General features: G+C 43.0%; 1 protein-coding gene across 2 annotated transcripts in view; it reads right to left on the bottom strand.

The window, feature by feature from the left end:
- Positions 1-24,229, bottom strand: part of COL14A1 (collagen type XIV alpha 1 chain) — a 417,802-nt gene that overhangs the window by 123,841 nt on the left and 269,732 nt on the right. For both annotated transcript variants that reach the window (XM_030218565.1, XM_030218573.1), the window contains exons 28-30: positions 17,594-17,737; positions 12,242-12,406; positions 4,429-4,467 (exon numbers count right to left, since the gene is read on the bottom strand). In XM_030218565.1, the coding sequence (XP_030074425.1) occupies positions 4,429-4,467; positions 12,242-12,406; positions 17,594-17,737 (348 nt within the window). The remainder of the gene's footprint in view (positions 1-4,428; positions 4,468-12,241; positions 12,407-17,593; positions 17,738-24,229) is intronic.

The raw sequence follows: 24,229 nt of genomic DNA, 5'->3' as shown, positions 1-24,229 counted from the left end.
CAGATAAGTTCTATATTTCCCATCCAGTTTCCTTCCTGATGCAATCCTATAGATCCCAATTGATCTCTGGAGTAAATCCTGGCAAGTAAGTTAGGTGACCTGCCCATGCCCTTCCCCTGGACATGCTCCCTTTTGAGTTGCACGCTATAAGATTTGGTTGTGGATCTTTATAGAATGGTGCTTAGCAAGATATGCACAAAAATCCAAAATGTTGCCAATTAATGCCAATAATTGAGTGTTAGCACCCAATTATTGGCACTAATTGGCTCATTAGCCAATTTAGTTGCACACACATCTCAAAATAGTGTGCAATTTTGCATGCAAAAATTTGCACGCAATTTATAGAATCCAGCTATAGGTGCTATTCTACAAAGTAGCAGCTAAGGGGTGAATTCTATGTATAGCGCTGAAAAAATCAGCACAGAGAAAAGTGCTATTCTATAAGCTGTGCTTAAAGTTAGGCACAGTTTATAAAATAGCGCTTATGCACAGGAATCGTACCTAATTTTAGGCATGGTCATTTGCACCAACTGAAACATGGTGTAACATACATGCCTAAATTTGGGCGCATAGCCCCCATATTCTATAACAAAGCACGTAAATGCACTTAGCTTGGCAGGGTTTAAAAAAGGTTTAGATAATTTCCTAAAAGAAAAGTCCATAAGCCACTATTAAGATGGATTTGGGAAATCCACTGGTTACATCTAGAATAAGCAGCAAAAAAGCTGTTTAACTGTTCTGGGATCTTGTCAGGTACTTGTGACCTGGATTGGCCATGGTTGGAAATGGGATACTGGGCTTGATGGACCTTTGGTCTGTCCCAGTAGGGCAATGCTTATGTTCTTATGTAACACCCCTGTTCCACCCATGGCCCTCCCATTTACACACCCTTTTTTTTTTACTCACAGATCCCGCACCTAAATTTAAATGCATAAGTTCTAATTAAATCTAATTTGTGTCAATAACTGCTTGTTAAAAATCTAATAATTAGTACTAATTAGCTTGTTATTCAATTAAATTAAATGCACAAATTGGGCAAATGCTCAAATTTGCGCACACAATATTTGGAGACTTTTATAGAATTAGAGGGTCAGTGTCATAGTGCCTAACTGCAAGGGTAGAGTACATGCATGTGGAGTATAGGTGGACCATGGACTTGTCTCCCAGGTACGCTCGTAGTTTACATATTACAATAAACTACGCTAATTACTTGGGAGACCTAAGCATGTCAACTTACACCTGCTATTGACATAGCATAAAAAGGTGTGCCTAAACATGATCACACCAATGCCAGCTTATACTGGTATTCTATAATGGAATCTGAGCACCAAGATGCCATTACAGAAATGAAGTTAAGTGTAGGCCCTTGGGGCACTTAAGAGTGAGGTGCCTATTTATAGAATTGCTATCATGGTTTCATATAGTATTTTAACAGAATCCCATGAAACAGAATCTAAGCATTTGATCAACCAAAAAGTGAAGATACTTACCTGTAGCAGATATTCTCCAAGAACAACAGACCATTAATTGATGTCATCCATGGCACCCGGTGCAGAATGTTTTACAGTGTACTATATCTTTAAGAACTCATGACAGCATTCCCACTGTGCATGCATGAGTGCCTTCTTGCCTGCCGTGAGACAGCGGGACCATCAGTAGCTATATAAGACAACTCCAAGGAGAAGTGGGAGAGAATTTGAGAATGAATGGCCTGCTGTCCTCGGAGAATACCTGCTACAGGTAAGTATCTTTGGTTTCTCTGAAGACAGGCAGGCCATGTTATTCTTACACGTAGGAATCCCTAGCTACCAGGTTCACCAAAAACAACAACAATAGGACAATAGGAACTCGCAACAACGAATTCTACTTCGAATTAACCTGAAACTATATACAAATTCTGTGAGAGTGCAGCCTGAAATAGAACAAAATGGGCCTAGGAGGGTGGAGTTGGATTCTAGACCCTGAACAAATTCAGCAGAACTGTCTGTCCAAACCAACTATCACGTCAGGTATCTTCCTCAAGGCAATAGTGAGATGTGAATGTGTGGCTGCAGCCTGGTAAATCTCTTCTATAGTGGATGATCTCAAATGAGCTACTGATGCTGCCATGGCTTTGACATTATGAGCCTTAACATGACCCTCAAGAGTTAGTCCAGCTTGGGCATAAGTGAAAGAACTGCAATCTGCCAGCCAATTGGAGATTCTGTGTTTCCTGATGGTGACACCCATCCTGTTGGGATTAAAAGAAGCAAAAAGCTGGGTGGACTGTCTGTAGGGTCTAACCTGCTCCAAGTAAAAGGTCAATGCTTGCTTGCAGTCTAAGGTGTGCAGTGCGCTTCCGCAAGGATGGGCATTATGCTTGGGGAAAAATGTTGGAAGAGCTATAGACTGATTCAGATGGAACTCCGACTTAAGGTACATGAGGAGAACAACTCTGTTATGATGAAATTTTGTGTAAAGTAGATCCACTAATAAGGCCTGAAGCTCACTGAACCTGTGGTCTGAAGTAACAGCCACCAAAAACAAGACCTTCCAGGTCAAGTATTTCAGTGAACAGGAGTCTAGTAGCTCAAAAGGAACTTTCATCAGCTGGGTGAGAACGATGTTGATGTCCCATGACACAGGTTTGACAGGGGGCTTTGTCAAAAGCAAACCTTTCATGAAGCGAACAATTAGAGGCTGTCCAGAGATGGGCTTACCCTCTACACGATGATAGTAATCACTAATTGCATTGAGGTGAACTCTTACGGAGTTGGTTTTAAGACCAACCCGTATTATCGAAACAAGATGGAAGGCCACCTTTTGTTTCGATAATACGGTCAGGGACGCCCAAATCTCAACATTTCTGTCGACCTTAGAGATGGTCGTCCCTAGAGATGGTTGTCCCCGATTTTCGGCGATAATGGAAACCAAGGATGCCCATTTCAGAAATGACCAAATCCAAGCCATTTGGTATTGGGAGGAGCCAGCATTCGTAGTGCTCCCTAGGGGGCACTGCAGTGGACTTCAGAAAAAGCTCCCTAGTGCATAGCTCCCTTACCTTGTGTGCTGAGCCCCCAACCCCCCCCCCCCAAAACCCACTACCCACAACTGTACACCACTACCATAGCCCTTAGGGATGAAGGGGGGGCACCTAGATGTGGGTACAGTGGGTTTGTGGTGGGTTCTGGAGGGCTCACATTTACCACCACAAGTTTAACAGGTAGGGGGGATGGGCCTGGGTCTGCCTGCTTGAAGTGCACTGCAGTACCCACTAAAACTGTTCCAGGAACCTGCATACTGCTGTCATGGAGCTGGGTATGATATCTGAGGCTGGAACAGAGGCTGGAAATTTTTTTTTTTTAGGGTGGGACGGGATTAGTGACCACTGGGGGAGTAGGGGGAGGTCATCTCCGATTCCCTCCAGTGGTCATCTGGTCACTTAGGGCACATTTTTGTGGCTTGGTTGTTAAAAAAAAAGACCAAGTAAAGTCGGCCAAGTGTTCGTTAGGGACGCCCTTCTTTTTTCCATTTTCGGCAGAGGACGCCCATGTGTTAAGCACGCCCCAGTCCCACCTTTGCTATTCTTCCGACATGCCCCCATGAACTTTGGTCGTCCCCGCGACGGAAAGCAGTTGAGGGCGCCCAAAATCGGCTTTCGATTATGCCGATTTGGGCGACCCTGTGAGAAGAACGCCCATCTCCCGATTTGTGTTGAAAGATGGGCGCCCTTGTTTTTCGAATATAAGCCTGATAGCTATGAGAGTCTGTGCATCGTTATACTTTGGGCAGAAATCCTGGATGCCACATCAAAAGTATTATAAACTCACCAGTCAGGAATTTACAACATGCCTTCTGCTGCTTGGCCAGCTGGAAAAGAGATTCAGCCTGCACCGGTGGGAAGGAATCTGTGAAATCAGTCATACTGTACACCAGATTCCGCAAATAGAGGCTCATGTAGAGCCGGTATGACTGGATACGGGATATCAGCATTGAGGCCTGACTCATTTTCCACCCAAAGAAGTCCAGAGTTCGAGCTTCTCTGCCTGGGAGTGCCAAAGGAAAGTCTCTGGAATTTCTGGCCCGTTTGAGCGTAGATTCCAGCACCAGTGAATGATGAGGCAACTAAGGCTTATCAATACCCGCAGAGAAGGCACAAAAGACGCTGTGAGAAGCCACAAACAACGTATTCTCGCCTCACCACGGAGGAAGAGAGACTGATGGTACTGTGCTCTTGTGGCAGGTGGGAAGGCACTTGTGTATGTGTGGTGGGAGTGCTGTTGCGAGTTCTTAAAGATATAGTACACTGTAAAAGCATTCCACACTGGGCGTCGTGGATGACATCACCCATATGTGAGAATAACATGGCCTGCTAGTCCTCGGAGAATTCTGTGATCCCAATCCCTAAAAATAATTCTATGCTTACAAAGTATAGCCTGGACATCATACCTGCTAAGCTGTTGCCATGTATCATCGACAATGGGCAAGCTGCAAAAATAAAATAAAATAAATAAATAAATAAGGACAAGGATTTGAAATATGAAAGATCTGCTCAAAAAGCAAACATCTGATTCATCCTTAGGAAACCTGAGGAAGAATGAGTTTAAACCAAAACATCTACCTCTCAGTCTGGTGTCTTTTTGGATGTTTTCTAAGATTTTTAACACTCTTCAAGAAACAGCTGGCAAACTAGCTTTTTACTGCCAATAAAGATCAGTGATTTTTTTTCTCTGTTTTCAGGTAGCACCTAAACTGGATCCTGTTTTTTAATTTGTTTTATTTTAAAGGCACTAGTTTGTTATTTTTTGCATCTTTCTCTGTTATTGTGATTGCCTTCTAAATTATTCTTGACTGCATTTTATGTAGGCTTTCTGCATTACCTCAGGACAGCAATGGTAATTTCAGCTCATTGATGCAGGAACACAGAAACAGAGCCATTCTTGTCTATAAAATGACTAAAGTCTGGAGAGGGATCTTTTGCAATAAGCCAATGTTTTTCAAACTTGCAGGTAATTTACATATTTATTTTCATCCCAATTAACATATAAAAACAATTAGTCCCCTATTTCCAAGTGCTTAGCTCATGATAATGGCATTCTAGTGCATTGTCTGCTGCAAATCCATTTTATACAATGGGTTTTCAATGTAGACTGATTTGCATATATGTGGTTACCTTGAAAACAAGACATGTTTGTGGCAGTCATAGGACCACACTGAATACTCCTGCTCTAAGAAAAAGTCATTCTTTAACTCATCATGAGATCCTAACATATTAAGGGGTTTCAAGAGAGTGGTAGATTATTGGAATGCCCTCCCGTTGGAGGTGGTGGAGATGCAAACGGTAACGGAATTCAAAAATATGTGGGATAAACACAAAGGAATCCTATTTAGAAGGAATGGATCCAAAGAAGCTTGGCAGTGATTAGATGGAACACCAGTAATTGGGAAGCAAAGCCAGTGCTGGTCAGACTTCTATGATCTGTGCCCTGATCGTGACTGGACAGATTAAGCTTCAGAAATTGGAGAACAAGGTCAGTGCCGGACAGACTTCTACAGTCTATGCACTGAAAATGGCATAATCATTTTGAATATCGGGCCCATGTTTTCAAGCCCTTATTAAATATAGAGTAGGATATTTTTCACCCTAAACTGTAACAGAAGGCTGTTCCATAAGGTGTGGCAAAAACAGAAAAGGCTGCCCCCAAACAGTGCCAGAGCACTCAGAGGGGATATGCAACAGCACTGCCTGGTTAAGTGCCACTGAATATCCCCTCCTGACCTGCTCAGCATAATTTAACCAGGCAGATTTCATGCTGGGGTGTAATTATTTTTTATTTTCAAGATACATTTTATTTGCAACTTCATAGTGTTGCAATGGGTATAGTGTCAGTCCCCACCATTACTAATTAATATGTTAGCGCTTTTGAGGAAAAAATATTTATGCTCATCCAGTTGCTTTCAACAAGTGAGTGAACTCCTTCAGGGAACACTGGTTCGTCAGTATTCTCTGTTGAGCGGATGCCTTTTGGGCAGCTTTGTTTGTGCAGTATATTCTTTGAATACTATTGTGACCCCTGAGGCAGTCGTTTTGTGATGCCAAAACATGGACCGTGTCGGGTCCTTGTGTTCAAGCAGCAAATAAAGCATGTTGGTTTCATCCTTTGGTCAGCTCTACTCTTGTTTGATTGGATGATTTGACATAGAGGTTCTTCCTGTTTGCTGTTCCTGATCCTTTGCTTTTTAGGTGACATTTTCTTCATCTGGAAAGCTTTGCCCCCCCCCCCCCCCCCCCCCCCCCCCCGTTTACAAAGCTGCGCAGCACTGCCAACACAGCCCATCCAAAGTGAATGAGCTGTATTGGCAGTACTGCATCTCTAGCCACTAGTGCTGCTTTGTAAACAGGGGGCCTAAATCAATAATTGGGACAATTTTTACAGTAGCTTAATTCATTGGATGTACATTTGATTTTCACTATGCAGTACAATTGTCAGAAAATTTCATTTTTAGATACTATGGTATATAAATGGGGAACAACTTTGAACCAATGTTCCTTCTAAGTGGAGTGAATGAGTGATTGCTCATGTGTTTTAGGAGTGTCACTCACAGATGTTACATGGTTGCTCACAAAAATGTTTTTTGTGCAAAATTCAGAAATGCACTGCAAATAGTGGCACTCAAAAATTGTTGGTTTTTAAAACTCACGTGAAAGAAAATTTACACACACCAGGTCACTCCTTAGAACAAACATTGCTTTGAACGCCACTAGTTTTAGGAAGTCCACTGACCAGAATACCTTGTTGAATTTTGACAGTCATCATCCTTATAAGTTGAAGAGCTCTTTAACGATAGGTCAGTTTCTCCAATTGTGTCATACACATACTACTGACACAGAGTTTAAGAATCAGCTAAGCTGCTGGCAATTCACCTGACACAGTGTGGGTATCCACGAAGAATTATAAGGAGGGCTTACAGGAGAGCATGACTTGCCCAGTGCCACTTATTGTTTTTGGATAAATGTCCTGACACTATGGGCAATTTTGTTAGTGCTCTGAATTATTCTACTTTGGCATCACAGATTGCTCAAATATTACAGAGGCATTGGCACATATTGTCTTTTCATACTATTCTTCAGCAGCCCCCATGTATTGCTTATACCCGGAGTTCTAATTGTCATGGTAAGATAGTCCACACACACAAAGATCCACAGTTGAGAGATTTATATGATACACCTGGCCATCAAACCTGGAACCAATGCAGTTTTTACCAACAAACTATAGAGTGCACTACATGGAAGAATCCTTGGATCAATAAACTGTATCATTCATATATATCTACCATTTGCAGATCTACATTTGTATTATATGTTATACAGTGCCCATGTGGCAAGTGGTATATAGATAGATAGAACTAGTAGGAAAATGAAGATCTGGTTGGTGGAACATAAGAGTTAGATTATACACTTCAAAGATGAAGACACCTTTAGTACTTCACTGTAAAGAACATTGTTATCAAGATCTTATCTGGTTTATAATAGACCAAGAGGGGCATTTTCAAAAGAAACGTCTAAATTAGAATTTGGATGTTTTACAAAGACGTCCAAATTCCGAACAGGAAAGAAGGTCATTTTCGAAAAAGATGGACGTCTATCTTTTGTGTTCGAAAATACTATGGACGTCCTGTGATTTGGAAGTCTTTGTTTTTTGGCCATTTTTGAAAAAAAAAAAAACATCCAAGTGTAAAACGTTCAAAATCAAGCCATTGGGATGTAGGAGGAGCCAGCATTTTTAGTAGACTCAGGACAGCAATAGGGCACCCTAGGGGGCACTGCAGTGGACTTCATAAAATGTTCCCAGGTACACATCTGACCATTGCTCCCTTACTTTGTGTGCTGAGCCCCCCAAAACCCACTACCCCCAACTGTACACCACTACCATAGCCCTTAAGGGTGAAGGGGGCACCTATATGTGGGTACAGTGGGTTTCTGGTGAGTTTTGGAAGGTTCAAGTTTCCTCCACAAGTTAACAGGTAGTGGGGATATGGGCCTGGGTCCATCTGTCTGAAGTGCACTGCACCTACTACTAAACTACTCCAGGTACCTGCATGCTGCTGTAATGGACCTGAGTATGACATCTGAGGCTGGCATAGAGGCTGGCAAGTAATGTTTTCAACACAAGTTTTGGGGTGGGAGGGGGTTAGTGACCACTGGGGGAGTAAGGGGAGGTCATCCCTGATTCCCTCCAGTGATCATCTGGTCATTTGGGGCTCCTTTTTGTGCCTTATTAGTAATAAAAACAGGTCTAGCTCAAAACGTCTAAGTTTTAGTCCTAGACGTTTTTGCTTTGTTCCATTATGGCTGAAAGACGTCCACATCTTAGGAACGCCCAAGTCCGGCCTTAAACACACCCCTGGTACACCCCCTTGAGATCTGGACATCCTTCTGACGGACTTCAGAGAAAGACATCCAAAAAGAGGTTTCGTTAATACTGATTTGGACGTTTCTGTGAGATAAACATCCAAATGTTGACTTATGTCACTTTTTGGACGTCTATCTCTTTTGAAAATGAGCCTGCAAGTAGTTCCAACAGTAAGATGAAAAGATTTAGAGTGTGTTTTAGCAAAATGCAAACAATATTGGATTTTTGAAATGAATACAGTATCCCCTCATGGATTAAATGAAATGATAGAGTGGAATTCCCAGGGCCATGCTAACACGGTAAGCGAGGTAAGCATGGCAGGGGGGCGCTTCCCTCTGGGGGGCGCCGCCGCACCATGCTCACCTCGCTCGCCCTCCCGCAACATCCCTTTTCTTTTTTTTTCTTTTTAAATTTACCTCCGTGGTGGCGGTTCCGGCAGCGCAGCGTCAGGGAAGGAGGCAGCGCTCCCGACGTCTCTAGCCTTCCCTTCACTGTGTTCCGCTTTCTTCTGACGTCAAGGAAATGATGTCAGAAGAAGGCGGAACACAGCGAAGGGAAGGCTAGACGTCGGGAGCGCCGCCTCCTTCCCTGACGCTGCGCTGCCGGAACCGCCACGGAGGTAAATTTAAAAAGAAAAAAAAAAAAGGGATGTTGGGGGGAGAGATATGAGGGCGGGCAGTTGAACAATGGGAGCGGAAGGGCAGGGAAGAGACGAGAGCATGGATGCGAAGGGGGGGGGGGGGAGAAGAGGGCGGGCCAGGCTGGGACATGGGAGAGAGAGGAGCATGGATACGAGGGGGGGGTCATGGAAGGGAGAGAGGGGAATTGCTGGATAGGGATTAATGGAGGGGGCAGGGGACAGAGGAGCATGGATGGGCATGGATTGGGAGGGCAGGGCTCAGGGAGAGAGGGGAATTGCTGGAAAGGGATGAATGGAGGGGGCAGGGGACAGAGGAGCATGGATGGGCATGGATTGGGAGGGCAGGGCTCAGGGAGAGAGGGGAATTGCTGGATAGGGATGAATGGAGGGGACAGATGGGCATGGATGGATATGGATTGCAGGGCAGGGCTCAGGGAGAGAGGGGAATTGCTGGATAGGGATGAATGGAGGGGACAGATGGGCATGGATGGATATGGATTGCAGGGCAGGGCTCAGGGAGAGAGGAGAAATTGCTGGACATAGAGGGGAGGGAAGAGATGAAGGAGATGAAATGAGGGAAAAGGAGGAGAGGAGAAAAACTGCACATGGATGAAGAAAATAGGCAAAAGCTGAGGACCAGAAATGAAGAAGAAAGGAGGAAAGAAAAGAAATAAATGGAAAGGAAGCCCTGGAAACGGAGTTAAGAGGACAGATAGCAGTAGAATCAGATACTGGGCCAGCATGATCAGAAAAAGAAAGTCACCAGACAACAAAGGTAGAAAAAAATCATTTTATTTTCATTTTAGTGTTTGGAATATGTCCACTTTGAGAATTTACATCTGCTATCTTATTTTGCAATGTATAGCAATTTGTTTCTAAGAATATTGCTGACAATTCCTGTCAGTGTGGCAAGTGGTGAGCGATCATTTTCACGGGGGGGAGGGGGAGGGCCACCGCTGCCAACTGATAGTCTGCAGGGGGGGCGCCAACTGATAGTCTGCAGGGGGGCGCCAGAGATCCTAGGCACGGCCCTGGGAATTCCATCATATGATATTATTCATTCATATGTGGTCAAATGATACGCAGTTCTTTGAAGAGTGGGGGAAGGCAAAGGGTTTATAACTCATCAAGTTTTTCAGTATAGCTTGTAAACATTTTTTCTCATTAGGACATATGTCTTCTTTTCTTTAAAATGTTCTAACTTTTTTAAATATATATGTTCTGAATTTTTTCATTCACATATAACCTGTTAAAAAAGTTGGAAGAAATTTGTTGTCTACTCTGTTCAATAAAGTTGAGTGCATGTTAAATGAATGAATGAGTGCACTTTAAATGATGTCATTAATTCATGTTGAATGGAGCCTTGTGGGACCTTTTTTTAAGGAAACACTAATGCGCCATTTTCTAGGACTGTGTTGTAATTCTTTTGCCATGAGCTTTGAAGTTGGAGTGGGACTTGAGGCTGGAGGTAGCCGCCTGAGTCCTTGAGAAAGTTGATTAAACGAAACCCATGGTCGGGCGTCACTTAAGTTTGAAGGGGCATCTGGAGTAGCCGGGAATAACTTGGCTACAAAAAAGAGCACATTCAAGGTGACTTCTTTATTACATGGATGGAAGAGAGCATATACAAGATAAGCTAATCTATATAAATATTTCTCACCTGCAACATTCTGAAGCTCACTCTGTGGGAGGGAAACACTGAAGCCCTGCAATGTTGGTAGGCTAGGCTGTCAGCAACACTCACTCTCACTCATGCACCACTCACTGTCACTCATAGACCCGCCCTCAGCCACACCCCATCTGCACATAATTCACAACCCCAACGTTCTAAATGAAGCCTCAACCAGAAGTGTGAAGCGTTGAGATATCCTTTTTGCCCATGACTGTGTGCCCCACCCTCACGTCACAACTTGATGACGACAAGGGCGGAGCACTGACACTCCATGAAACGCGATCTCCCCCTGCCCTTCGGCGGCCATTTTTCATACGGAACCCACATCATGGAGCGGACAGGTGCCTGGAGGGGTGTTGGGGGACAGCTGGGTCGCTGATGATGGGTGGCTGCAGGGGGGCCTGGGGGACAGGAGGCTCAAAACACGATCTCCCCCTGCCCCTTGGCGGCCATTTTTCATACGCAACCTGCATCACGGAGCGGACAGGTGCCTGGAGGGGGGTTGAGGGACAGCTGGGTTGCTGACGATGGGTGGCTGCAGGGGGGCCCAGGGGACAGGAGGCTCGCTGGACACCAAAACCTTGCTAGCGCCCGTTTCATTGCTCACAGAAACGGGCCTTTTTTACTAGTTTTCAGTAAGTTTGTTATTATAGAATAGGTTAATCATGCTGGTAACACCATTCTTATTTAGCATTCTGGCAGGGGGTAAAAAGATCAAAAAAAGATTTGGCCATGTGGTAAGATTGCACTTACCACATGGCCATGCGGGGGGGAGGGAGTACTTACTGCCACTGCCACCCATTGAGGTGGGGGTAAGGGCTACCACAATAACCCAGCGGTAACCAAGCAGCACGTGGTGCTGTCTGATTACCACTGGGTAACTGCTGCGGTAAAAAATAGGGACCTATTTTCTCCCTCCCTCCCTGCATGGCCACTTGGTAAGTGCCGGATATGGTGCCGAGAACTACTGCCGGTGCCCGTGTTGGGCCGGTGGTAGTTCTGGATTACCGTGTAGTAAGCCTGCGGTAGGATTACCGCTGCTTTGTAAAAGGGCCCCTTAGTTTGCTTTGGTGTGGTGTAATTGGCAGCTCAATGAAAGAAAAGTTTCATTAAGAAAAGTTAAGAGAAATCATTTTCAAGTGTTCTTGAGAGTAGACACTGTGTGAGTGATCAACTATTCTGAGGGCTTCCAGTCACTTTCAAATATTTTATTATAAAATATGAACAATAGCATTAGTGTTCATACTGGTCCATGATGTATGTGGTTAAATCATTTTGCATATCGAGCCATTAGATTTTTGTGTGTCTTTTACTATAGTTATGATACTGAGCTTCAAAATCAGCTTCCAAAAACTCCTCTGGAGAGAAATAAAAATCAGAATTATTAAACAGAAGAGTAAGGGAGTTCTTTCTCAGCTACTAAATCATCTAAAAAATGTTTTGGCATGGCTATTGCTGCAGCTGCTTTCACGTCTTTTTTTTTTTCCTCTAAGGGGAAGACATAACAAAAGCTTTAACAGGAAATAGATACGTTACTTGCTGATGCTGTTTCACAGATGAAAGTGATCAGTTCATCTTCGATCTTCTTAAAGGCATCAAAGTCATCCACGAAGAAGACGTGCCGCTCGATGGGCTTGCTGCCAATGCTCACCAGCTCTGCATAGTCTGCATCCGCCACTCCAATAGCAAATATACTTATACCTGGGGAAAGGGAAGGGAAGCCAATAATCCTTTCAAGAGCAGTGTGGCATAAGCTACAAAAACATTTAGCTTGGAACATTACTTGACTGAAGAAGTCACAGAATTATCTGTAAAACTGTCAGAGAGAAAAATACATTCATAATCAGTTCTGTGTATTGCATGCATGATTGATCAGATCTAAACAATATGTAGGTATTCTTCATTTTTTAAATGCATTAAGTAAAGATGACAAATATATCATGTTAAGTGCTAGAAGGATCACTACATCCTCATTTCTGCTACTTATTTATTTATTTTCATCAAGTAAATAGAAACATCAACCTTCCTTCTTTTTTTTTTAAACAAAGAGGAGCTCATTAAATGGAGAAGATCTACCAAGTCAGAGACTTTGAAAAAAACCCTACTGATACATCACTGTTGAGGGCAAGTTGGTGAGGCAAGTCAACCATCCCAGAGACTGCAAGTTGTATACAGTGGCGTTCCTAGGGGGGCGGACACCCAGGGCAGCGCCCCGCCCCCCCGATGCAGCGCGGACCCCCCCCCCCCCGTGAAAGAGCCCCCCCGGGTGCATGCCGCTGGAGGGGGTACCGCAGCGCGCGCCTGATGCGAGTTTACTAACTTTTCTCGTTCGCTGCAGCTCCCTCTGCCCCGGAACAGGAAGTAACCTGTTCCGGGGCAGAGGGAGCTGCAGCAAACGAGAGAAGTTAGCGAACTCTCGCAGCAGGCGCGTGCCGCGGCACCCCCCCAGTGGCGTGCACCCGGGGCGGACCGCCCCCACTGCCCCCCCCCCTTGTTACGCCACTGGTTGTATATAGTACTGAGCCCCATCCTTGGTGCCCCATGGAACTAGCACAGAACACACCTTTTGGTGGTTGTGGTAAATTTCTGCCTCGCCTCACCCCATGCTTAGAATAAACTCCCTGAGCCCATACGCCAGGCCCCCTCTCTGCCCATCTTCAAATCCTTGCTCAAAGCCCACCTCTTCAATGTCGCCTTCGGCACCTAACCACTACACCTCTATTCAGGAAATCTTGACTGCCCCAACTTGACATTTCGTCCTTTAGATTGTAAGCTCCTTCGAGCAGGGACTGTCCTTCTTTGTTAAACTGTACAGCGCTGCATAACCCTAGTAGCGCTCTAGAAATGTTAAGTAGTAGTAGTAGGTGTGACTTGGAGCCATCACAGACACAGTCATACACACAGGGATGCAAGCAAAAGGAAATTATTTATTGTTATAATTCAGAATGTGTACACCTGGTATTTCACAGGTTTTGATCCAGCACTAGTAAAATCTCTTTCCCTCTCTCTCTCTCTCATAATATAGTCCCAGTCAATGCTCTTCATAGAGCTGGCTCCTAGCCAGGCCCAAACATTGTGGCAACTAATGTCATCTCAGGCCCATTCTAGATACAAACTCAATTCATATACTTCAGGAATATTCAGGTAGGTCCTTTCCTACCTTGGCAGTCTTCTGCCCATATAAAATCAACTCCTAGAGACTGAGAATTAAACACAGTTTCCCACCCTAGTGGGCTCTGGCTATTTCTCTTCCATGGTACTTCCCTCAGGTACTGTAGCCTCAGATGCCACTCCCTTAAAGGCCTTGGGACCTCCCCCTTGGAGACTTCTTGACTCAAGGCCTCCCTGATCTGTTCTACCTCAGGATATTTAACCACCTCCCTGCCTGAACCCCGCCCCTCTGACTCAGCAGGTATAACTCTGCCTACCCTAAGGTGTCTCAGTGAGGAAGTGATCCTATGGGAACCCTGCCATGTACCACTCCCTCTATCACAGTGGTTCTGGAGCATCTGCTGCTTTCTTCCAGTCCTGGGGTAGCACCCTCCATATGGCACTTCCTGTGATCTGGTGGAGGGGCAGATAATTGTGTAGCCTCGATTAACAGTTGTTGAAATTGAGGTCATGTGCTGTCTCAACCAGTAATATAGAAGCAAAGAATGAGATGTAGACAAGTTCCATTCAGTCGGTCCAATTTCATTTGGGGTAAAATGCCATAGATTCCCACCCCCCCCCCCCCCCCCACAACATACACAAACACCCCTACTACCCATTTGATCTCTGGCTGTTCCCTCATACTTGTTGAATATGTCATTGTCTGTATGTTCCAGGAAAATCTAGGGATATGCATGTTGTTTTGTACCACTTTTCCTTGTTTTTTTTTTCTCTGTGTGTGTTAATAGTGCACACTCTTTTGATAGAGTACATACTTTACATGCAGAGTACACAGTGTTTGTAAAGTGAGCGCACTCATTCCCAATAATACATATGTAAATCAGTGCAAATAGTGCATTCCCTTCACAAATAGTGTAATCTTTCGAAACAGTGCATATGTTTTCCGAAAGCATGTGTGCTCTTTCTGAAAATGTACACACTCTTAACAATATTGCTCCTATAATGTAAACAACAAAGAAAGAAAACAAAACAAAACTTCCTGTAAATGATATAGGCAATGATATGAAATGAAAATTTAGAGGATGCTCAGCTCCAGGAAGAATGTTACACTTGCTGGCTCTACCGGATATAATATGAGTTCAAAGTGCCAGGCATCTTGCGGGTTAGTAGTGGAATCTGTTGCCTTCAGATTTGAGGCAGGAAAGAAATTACCTGACATTTAGAGAAAAGACAAATATCTCATTATTTAGGCTGCTATAATAATACAAAGAATAGGAATGCAATGAGGTATAGTGGGCGGAGGGAGACAGAAAGATGATACTTTTTACATGCATTTTATAACATTGTGAAATTTGGTTGTTTATCACTTGTGTAGAGACCTCTAGTAGCCCTGCTAAAGTCTTGGACATTGATTTATTCATACCTTCACAGTTTCTGACCAGCAGATAAAGACCTGAACAGTCCATCCAGTGACTGACATGGTGGGAGAAGACCCCTCTTGATGGGAAGTTGTGGCTGGTACAAAACCCCAGCCACCTTTGAATTTTTAGTCTTTGGGTCCGGCTTCCCTGGCCATTTCACTACACAGTAAAGGGAAAAGGGTTTCTGATTGACTCAGCCAGTGCACCAGGAGATGTAAGAAGTAAAAGGCAGTACCAGTGCCATTTAGGCTGCAGCAATTTAGCTGGAAAGGGGAACCAGTCCACCACCACATCTGTCAGAGAAGAAGAAAGGAAGAAACAACCTAAGATCCAGACCTGAGAGGCAAGCGGGGACCAGGAAGAAGTTCTTGAGCACCTTAGAGATAATGAAGATTACAGAGGAGTTCTCGTCTGGGGAACAGACACTATCAAACAGGGAACATCAAAAAACAGAAGCCATTGTCAGGAACCTCCAGAGAGGAGAAGTCTTGTGATAAAGACTGTAACTTTTAGAATTATTTTTGCTTTCCCTCTGCCTGTACATAGTTGTCCCTGTTACTTAAGACTCCAAGTTTAAGTAAATTCCTTTTGGTTCAGAACAAAACTTCTGGCCTGGACTGAGTTATTGTGTGCCAGTGGAGTGTGGAGTGAGTGGATTAATAATGTCAATGGCCTCCCAGTGAAAGCTGATCCAGGCCTTGACCTCCATACAAACCTTGATATTTACTAAAGTAACCCACCCAAGCTATGTCTTTGAAAACAGTGTAACACGCCAAAACAGCGTACTAATAAAAAAATAGCATGGGCATGGTCAGATGGAGATGGTTTTGTTACTTGGCCACCAAAGGAAACCAAGTAAACACAAGCACAAAATGAAAAGAATTAAAGAAGAAAGGCCAATTCCATAATTCCATCAACTCCAAGTTTCACCAGGGTCAGCTGTATCCTCACATGTGCTTCAAGCATTGGTCTTATATCACACCAACGCACACACAAACAAACCTAGCTAAAGGGAGTTGCTGAAAACTCAGTATGTCATCCTCATCTGGAGATTCCATCATAGCAATTAATTATAGACCACGGAATGGTTTCTTTGGCTATTCATTCATTCTACTTAGAGTGAATTTTCAGGCTAATTCATTAGGAGTAGACTTGATTCATTTTATATATATTGGCACAGTCCCTGAGTTGCTGTAGCAGTTCAGCCCTAAATTCTGCAGCAAAGATTGGAAAATTCTGTGGCATCATTGTTTAAAAATCTGCAGAAATTCTGAAGCACATTTGCATCTAACTACATATGTTTTTGCTTTACTATCTGGAAAAGAGGTTGGGTTTGGGGTCTCTTCTGACCTCAGCCCAATGTTGGGCCTATGCAATTAAAGGCACTTAAGACACCCTGCAGACTCTCTAGGAGAGACTGGGCCTAGATTTCGTCCTGTAATGTACTAGTTAGAAATCTGGAAGAACACTGGCTCCGAGCAGGAGTAACTGTGCCTGTCTCTCTTTCAAGGTGCAGAAACTGTTGAAACATGAGTATACAAAAGAGTTTCCCAAACTGTGGGTTGCAACCCCATTAGGGTCACAAAACCAGCATTTGTGGTTGCAATATGGGCAGGCTGTCCATAGAACATCATCATCCTGCACCTCCAGAAGGAGAAGAAAGCGGCAGATGCTGGACCTGTGGGAGGGGAAAGTAGGGAGCAATGCGCAGCGGCACCCCTGAAAGTTTGCTGCGGCACACCAGGGTGCCACGGCGCACAGTTTGGGAACTGCTGGCATAGAGGATGCAACTCTGAGCAGACTGGATGGACCTTACAAATCTTTATCTGCCATCATTTACTATGTTACTCTGAAAATGGGGCCACAGTCGAGTTTCCCAGCTAAGCATCTAGTGATGCTTTAGCAGTAAGGACTAAGAGAAAGAGCTCGAAATTGTGACTGTGTCTAAGCTGCATCAAAAAGAAGGGGGATAAAGCATCTTTGTTCCTTGTTGATTATATATTTACTAATAGTACAAGCTTGTACCTTTTTTTACGAGGTAATTTTTTTTTGGCATGACGGCACGTACTTTGTCGGTAGGTGTGCTCAGGGATGGAGATTGGGCAGTGCACATGCAGAGTTTGTGTGTACATACACAAATTATATAATACTGTATCCCTGCCAGTTATAAAGAGCAGTAATGGGGGATCATTTTTGAGGAGACATCCCTCCAGATCATGTGGTTGGTGAATGATCTTAGTGTCACCTGGGCATGTCACAGGGCAAAGTTTAAGGAAGGGGAAAGATGGGGAAAACTGTCTTAATATTAGATATCTAGAAAATAAGGCAAACAATGAAAGTAAAATTCTATTCTTACCATCTAGTTGCATTTCTCTGGAGATTTTATTGACATCATCTTGTGATCGTCCATCAGAAATAACCACCATAACCTTGGGTATGCCTCTTCTCATACCAGAATTAGTGGTAAACACAGATTCTTGAGCATGCTTAATGGCTTTGCCTGAAAAAGAGGAAATCAACTGTTAACTTGTTTATGTTTCACCTTTAAACACATCAGCTCTGTTCAGGTCCTGTTGCCCTGTGCTGAGTCAGCTGTGACTAGGGTTACCATATGGCTCCAGAAAAAGGAGGACACATTGATCCAGTCCGGGTTTTGCTCCCTTTGAAAGCAATGAAAGTAAAACTCAGACTGGCTCAATCTGTCCTCCTTTTTCTGAAGCCAAATGGTAACCCTAGCTGTGACCCACTTCCCAAGAAGACCAAAAGTTGCTTATTTCTTTTGGATTCCCCTCTGTCTGGTAGATGGATAGTAACATGTGAAGTAAGATTGTTATTTGCATGTGACAGAAGCAGAAGCAATTAGTAAACTGATTGCTATGATACACAGTTGTGAGGATCCTGCCCATGAGGATTCTTGGCTCTATTCTTGTATAACCTCAGACTGAAGCACTAGGTCCTAAACATTCACATTCTTCTCAATGTCATACTGACTATCTTGGAAAGCAGATTAAAGACTTTTCCAGACCAACAGTTGTTTTTATTTTGTCCTAGGCTATTATCACTCACTATTAATACTTGTTCTGTGATCCCTACAATTATTCATCTCTAACCTACCTTTTTCCTGGGCAAGGTTCTCATGTAGGAACATAATTTGTTATGTATTATTTACTTGAAACATTTTAAAAAATAATTATTCTATGCATTATTTGCATTATCTATGCAGGTTTTAACATGTGCATGAACAATATTTCCTCGTGTTTGTATATGTACTTTTTTAAGTGAATCTGACCAGGGTGGTTTTTTTTTTTACTAATTATGAACAAGGCATTTCTTTTGGTTGAGCATTTTAAGTACACAAAGCTGTTATAAATGTAACAATATAGACATATTGCTATCACTGGATGTGAGTGGAGGAGTGGCCTAGTGGTTAGGGTAGTGGACTTTGGTTCTGGGGAACTGAGGGACTGAGTTCAATTCCCACTTCAGGCACAGGCAGCTCCTTGTGACTCTGGCCAAGTCACTTAACCCTCCATTGCCCCATGTAAGCTGCATTGAGCCTGCCATGAGTGGGAAAGCGTGGGGTACAAATGTAACAAAAATAAAATAATACCTATATAGGAACATTATGAATGTGACACACATGCCATCATATTGAGGGGCATTTTTGAAAGAATGTCCAAGCCCGAATTGGGATATCCTGCTCACAATGTTCAAAAAATCTATCTCACAGCCATTTTCGAACAGGATAAATGTTCAGATTTCCTGTTTGAAAATACATGAGAAGGATATTCTTGCAAACATTCAAAATGAACAGCTATTTTGAAAAAACAGGCACCAAAACATCTGTCTGGCATTATTTGTATGAAAATGCAGAGCAGAGGGGCAGCCTAGTAGTCAGTGCAGTGGACTTTAAATAACGAGACCCAGGTACAAATCCCACCTTACTTCATTTATGTGTAATTCTTTTTTATTAAGCAACAAAAGCAAACATGTACAAACATAGCAAGGCACAGAAGTTAATATACCATGCTCCACTCCAAACCCTGTCCCTCGTCCCACCCCACTCTCCTATGAATAACAAAATTGTCAATACATGTCAGCAATGATAAAAAGAAAAACAGCTCCTCCGAAGGGACACCACCTTGTAAGTGGTGGAGGGGCTTCCGTGATTCAATGACTTAGAGGGCTATGCTGAAGGGTTACCCATATCAGACAGGCCTCTGAGGAGAAACCAGACAAAGAGTGTCCCAAACTGGAGGATCCAAGATGGCGTCGAGGGAGGACGTACGTTAGTTGAGTTCCCGTTTTACCCCAGAATACCTGAAGAAGTAGGTGCGCTCCCTAGAGAATGGGGAAGAAAAAAGGCAAAGCCGTGGTGTTGTCCTCCTAGAACACGGCTGGGGTTCCCACCACTTCTCAGTCTACTTTGGAGAGATTTGGGGTCATAACGTCGGGGATATCGGTTCCTGCTTCGGGGAACAGCAAGGCTTTATTGCCGAATCTCAGTGGAGAGGGAGTGACTTTGAGTCCCCCTGTTGGCATGACCTCTCCAAGACCCGGAAACAGTAACGCTTCGCTATGGAGGTCGACAGTGGTAACACCCGAAGTGGGTTAGGATTCTCACGCGATCCGAGGAGGTCCTGGCGCAGCATTGACTCCGGATAATAAACCAACTGGGGGATTGGAGAGTGAGCTCTTCCCCCCGAAGATATCTGGAGCGGTTTCTGTGGAGAAATTGGACCTGGTGAAGCCAAAAAATGTCATAATGGACGCACTATGGGAAGTGCTGCAGAGTGTGAATAATTCTCTTCTTCAGATGTCAAAAATGTTTCAGGAATAAATATGTGATTATATCAATACTTATCTAACAAAGTGGAAGTCCAAGATATAAAAATAGAGACTTTGATTACTGAAATGGTTTCTCTACGAAAATCAGTTAATCTGGTAATGAAGGACAGTCATGTTTCTTGTAAAAAAAAGTGGAACTTCTGGAAAACCAATTAAGGAAAATAACTTGAGAATGATAAATCTTCCTAAAATACCCTATATAGAGAGTTATATTACTAGTGACTTTTGCCTTTGCTTTAGATAGGAACAATGTTTTGAAATTGTATTTCCGATACATGGCTGATAGTTTTTTGGGTTAAAAGATAAATATATTTCCTGATATATCAAGGGAATCGCAGACTAGGAGGTGTGAACTCTTGGCTTTTAAGCCAAGAATCATTGCCCTAGGTGGGACCTTCCTAGAGCGATTCCTTTGTAAGTGTTTTATTTCCTTATTACTTATTTGTTGAACCCAAGAAATTACAAGAGTTTGTGGACTTAAAAGAACAGATGAAGAACCCTCTGCAGCAACTTCCTTTAGTTACCACTTCCTCAGAAAATATGAATTTGTAAGATTAACCATTTGGTGTTTTTCTTATTTTCTTTGAGATTGTTTTCCTGATCTTGGATCCCCCAATTGTGGACAATTATATATATTGTTGTGAGAAAATGTTTTTTTCTTTTTCCTTATATTAATTTCTGTTTTTCCTTACATTTACGTGATAAATGTGAATGTAATTAAGTAAAATGATAAATAAAAAAATTAAAAAAAAAGAAAAGAAAAATAGATTTCTGATAACCAACAAAGTCATATATTTAACAGCCTACTTGGTGCTGAGTGAGGTAAAGTGAATCAAAATGGTTCCTACATTTCTTGAAAGACCTGTCCTTTCTCAGTTTTAAAATCAGTAACTTATAAATGCCCCAGTTGCACTTGGTCAATCAGATAACTTCATCAATGCTGCAAGGTTGGAGGAATTGGTTGTAGCCAATAATATAGAACGGTTTTAATACCAAACAAGATAGAACAAGAATAGAATCCTTCAGACCCTGTGGCATTGGATCTCTATAGATATATTGACCAAACAGAACAAGCAAATCCATTCTAACAGCACAATGCCATAAAATCTGTAAATAATCATGTAAAGTCTTCTAGAAAGAGGAAACATGAGAACATGTCCAAAACATATGCCCCAAAGTCGCATTGGGATGAATACACTTTGGACAATATCCCCAAGATTGGAGTCCTGCATGATGGGCTTGTCTAGGTGAGATGAATAATCGTAAGGCAAATTTATAAAGGGTCTCTTTGTGAAGTACATTCTCCCATGTCTTATACAGAGTTGGTATATATGTTTGTTGCACCAATGGGGGAACAATATGGTGTAGCTCTCTTGACCATGACTCAGCCAAGGTAACATAATCCACATCTGGGGTAGAGTCCAAGAGATAGTGGTGATGAAAGGTTAATGGCACTCTTGTTGAGACCCAGGGTCAAGGCTTCTGCCAATGTCTTCTATACATCTTCGGTAAAATCAGTATAGGCCAATGAAGAGACGTAGTGACAAGGCTGCATATAAGTAAAGTAGTGATTTGCCAAAAGAGAGAACTCCCGTTGTAAGTCTATTTGATCACTACGGTTACAAATTGATCCCGAGGCAGTCCGCAAAGTATGAACCACCTGAGACCCACCCCAACTTTTAATCACCTTTGCCAAGCATCTTCCTGCCTTATTACCAAACTTATAGAATTGGTAACAGCAGTAAATCATACTTCTCTGAGTTTTTTCATGGATAAGATTATTCAATGCCACCTCCATAACTATCAGCTTATCTTTAGCAGCTGGAGTCTGTGAATGAATGTGTTCCTTTTTATCTTTCCTCAGCTGACATTCTAAGTTCGTGATACTTTGAGCTAACCATTTGTTCTGCAGACTGGTGTAAGCAATAACTTCTCCCCTTAGTACTATTTTGGCTGAATCCCAGAATAATTTGGGTTGATCTACATGTTAATGATTGGTGGCTAAAAATGCCTCCCATCTGTCTTCCAAAAATTTCTTGAATTCCGCATTATGAGCCAAATAGGCTGGGAACTGCCACCCAGCTGAGGTCTGATAATAAGTGAGAGCAAATAAATCTATCCAGACCATTGAGTGATCCGAGATCCTCTCTGGCCCAATAACAGCCGCCTGTATGGAACTAAACAAACTACTCTGTACAAGTATATAGTCCAAATGAGACAGAGAATCATGTGCCCTAGAGCAGTGTGCCTAATCTATCTCCTGAGAGTGGAGGAGACGCCAAGTGTCCACTAAGTCTAAGGCCATCGCAAAGGATGAAAGCACTCTCCTACCTGCTGGGTTATATAAGAAATTCAAATCTCCTACTACTACCAATGGCAGCTCCGAAAATGAATGAAGATGCTTCAGCAGCATGGGGTAAAAGTATTTCTCATAACATGTGGGACCATAAACTACCACTACACAGAATTCTCTCCCCTGCAACCACAACTTAAGTCAGAGATATCACCCCTGTGAGTCCTGAAATAGCTTAGCATGATAGGACAAACTTTTCTTAAAGAGGATAGCTACTCCTCCTCATCTGGATCCAGAGGAACTACAGTATACCTCTCCCACCCACTGCTTCTACAGTTTCTGATATTCCACATCAGTAAGTCGGTTTTCTTGAATACATGCGATATCTCTTTTATGCCTATTTAGAGAGGTTATACCTCCCACATTCCACATCGCAATCCTACTTGTAGCTACCAACCCTTTCATCTACAAACTAGCATGAGTAACAAATAACAATGTAACCAAAAGGGACCCCGCATGCCCAGCACCCAAGGCGGAGACTATTATGCCTATCATATAGAATAGTGCATATAGATAGATAGATAGATAGATAGATAGATAGATAGATAGATAGATAGATAGATAGATAGATATACAGAGCAATCCGCTTAAGTGCAAGGGTCTGGGACCAAAGAAATGCATGCAGTTAACCAGAGCATTCACTTAACCACTGTGACCCAAAGAAGCTTGACATCTGATAAACATATGTACAGTACTGATTAAAAATATATATATACCACAGGGGGGGTTGCCGCCGGCATAGCACTGGAGCCCTTACCGCCACCTCAATGGGTGGCGGTAAGTGCTCCCTCCCCCATGGCCAAGCGGTAAGTGCAACCTTACTGCATGGCCGTGTGTTTTTTTCAAGCTTTTTACCTGCTGCGGTAAAAAGGACCCTGGTGCGTGGCAAAAACTGCTGGTGCCGCTACTATAGGACCCTTTCTTACTGCAGTTTACTAAAAGGGCCCTCCTAGGAATATTACAAAAAACAAATGTGCTGTTGAATATCCCCAGAGAGCCCAGCCCCTCCTGCCCATTTAAATTGCTTTCTATATCCCCCCCCCCCCCCCCCCCCCCCACACACACACACTTTTGTGGTTCTTTCTGTATTTTCAGGCAAACTCCCATAGTTTACCCTTTTTCTTTTTGCTGTTCAATGTGACAGGAAACATCTGCACAGCATATTGGTGAGCCTTCTGGATTCTTCTGTGCAGAACCCAGCAGCTTTTTCTTTGCAACAAACAGCTTCCTGCTGCTACACTGATAATTCTTAAGACAACATTTGCAGCCAAAATATCTTTCTTTGAAGACACATATCAAATTTTAGCTGTATGAAAAAAAGGCCACATTCCTAAAACAACAGTATTTAACAGTAGACAGTTGTCTAGCAAAGGCACACTATGGAAGTGACCATGAGTGCTGTTTTCTATTTCAGCAGACAATCTGGCAGAGTCCACTTACATGGCAGTATAATTTTATTTTTTATGCACTAATCAGATTCCAGTGCTGAAATATTACTATGCCAGTTGTCCAGCCTTCTTGGCTTTTCCCTTGGGGTTTAATTTTATTTCTCAGGAAAATCTGCCAGATGCTGCCTATAAGCATACAAACAAAAAGGCATCACCACAGACTTACCCCAATTAATCTTAGAGCCCGATATTCCTAAGAATTCCTCAATCAAATCAAATAAGATGGGTAAAGAATGACGCCCACTCTCAAATATTCAGCAGACGGCAGTCAGCATTTTTTTTTGTTACATTTGTACCCCGCACTTTCCCACTCATAGCAGGTTCAATGTGGCTTACATATTAT

This window comes from Microcaecilia unicolor, chromosome 1 (genome assembly GCF_901765095.1).
Source record: "Microcaecilia unicolor chromosome 1, aMicUni1.1, whole genome shotgun sequence".
Taxonomy (NCBI): domain Eukaryota; kingdom Metazoa; phylum Chordata; class Amphibia; order Gymnophiona; family Siphonopidae; genus Microcaecilia; species Microcaecilia unicolor.
Note: the sequence above shows the minus strand (reverse complement) of the source record. Positions and strands in the feature narration are given on the sequence as shown.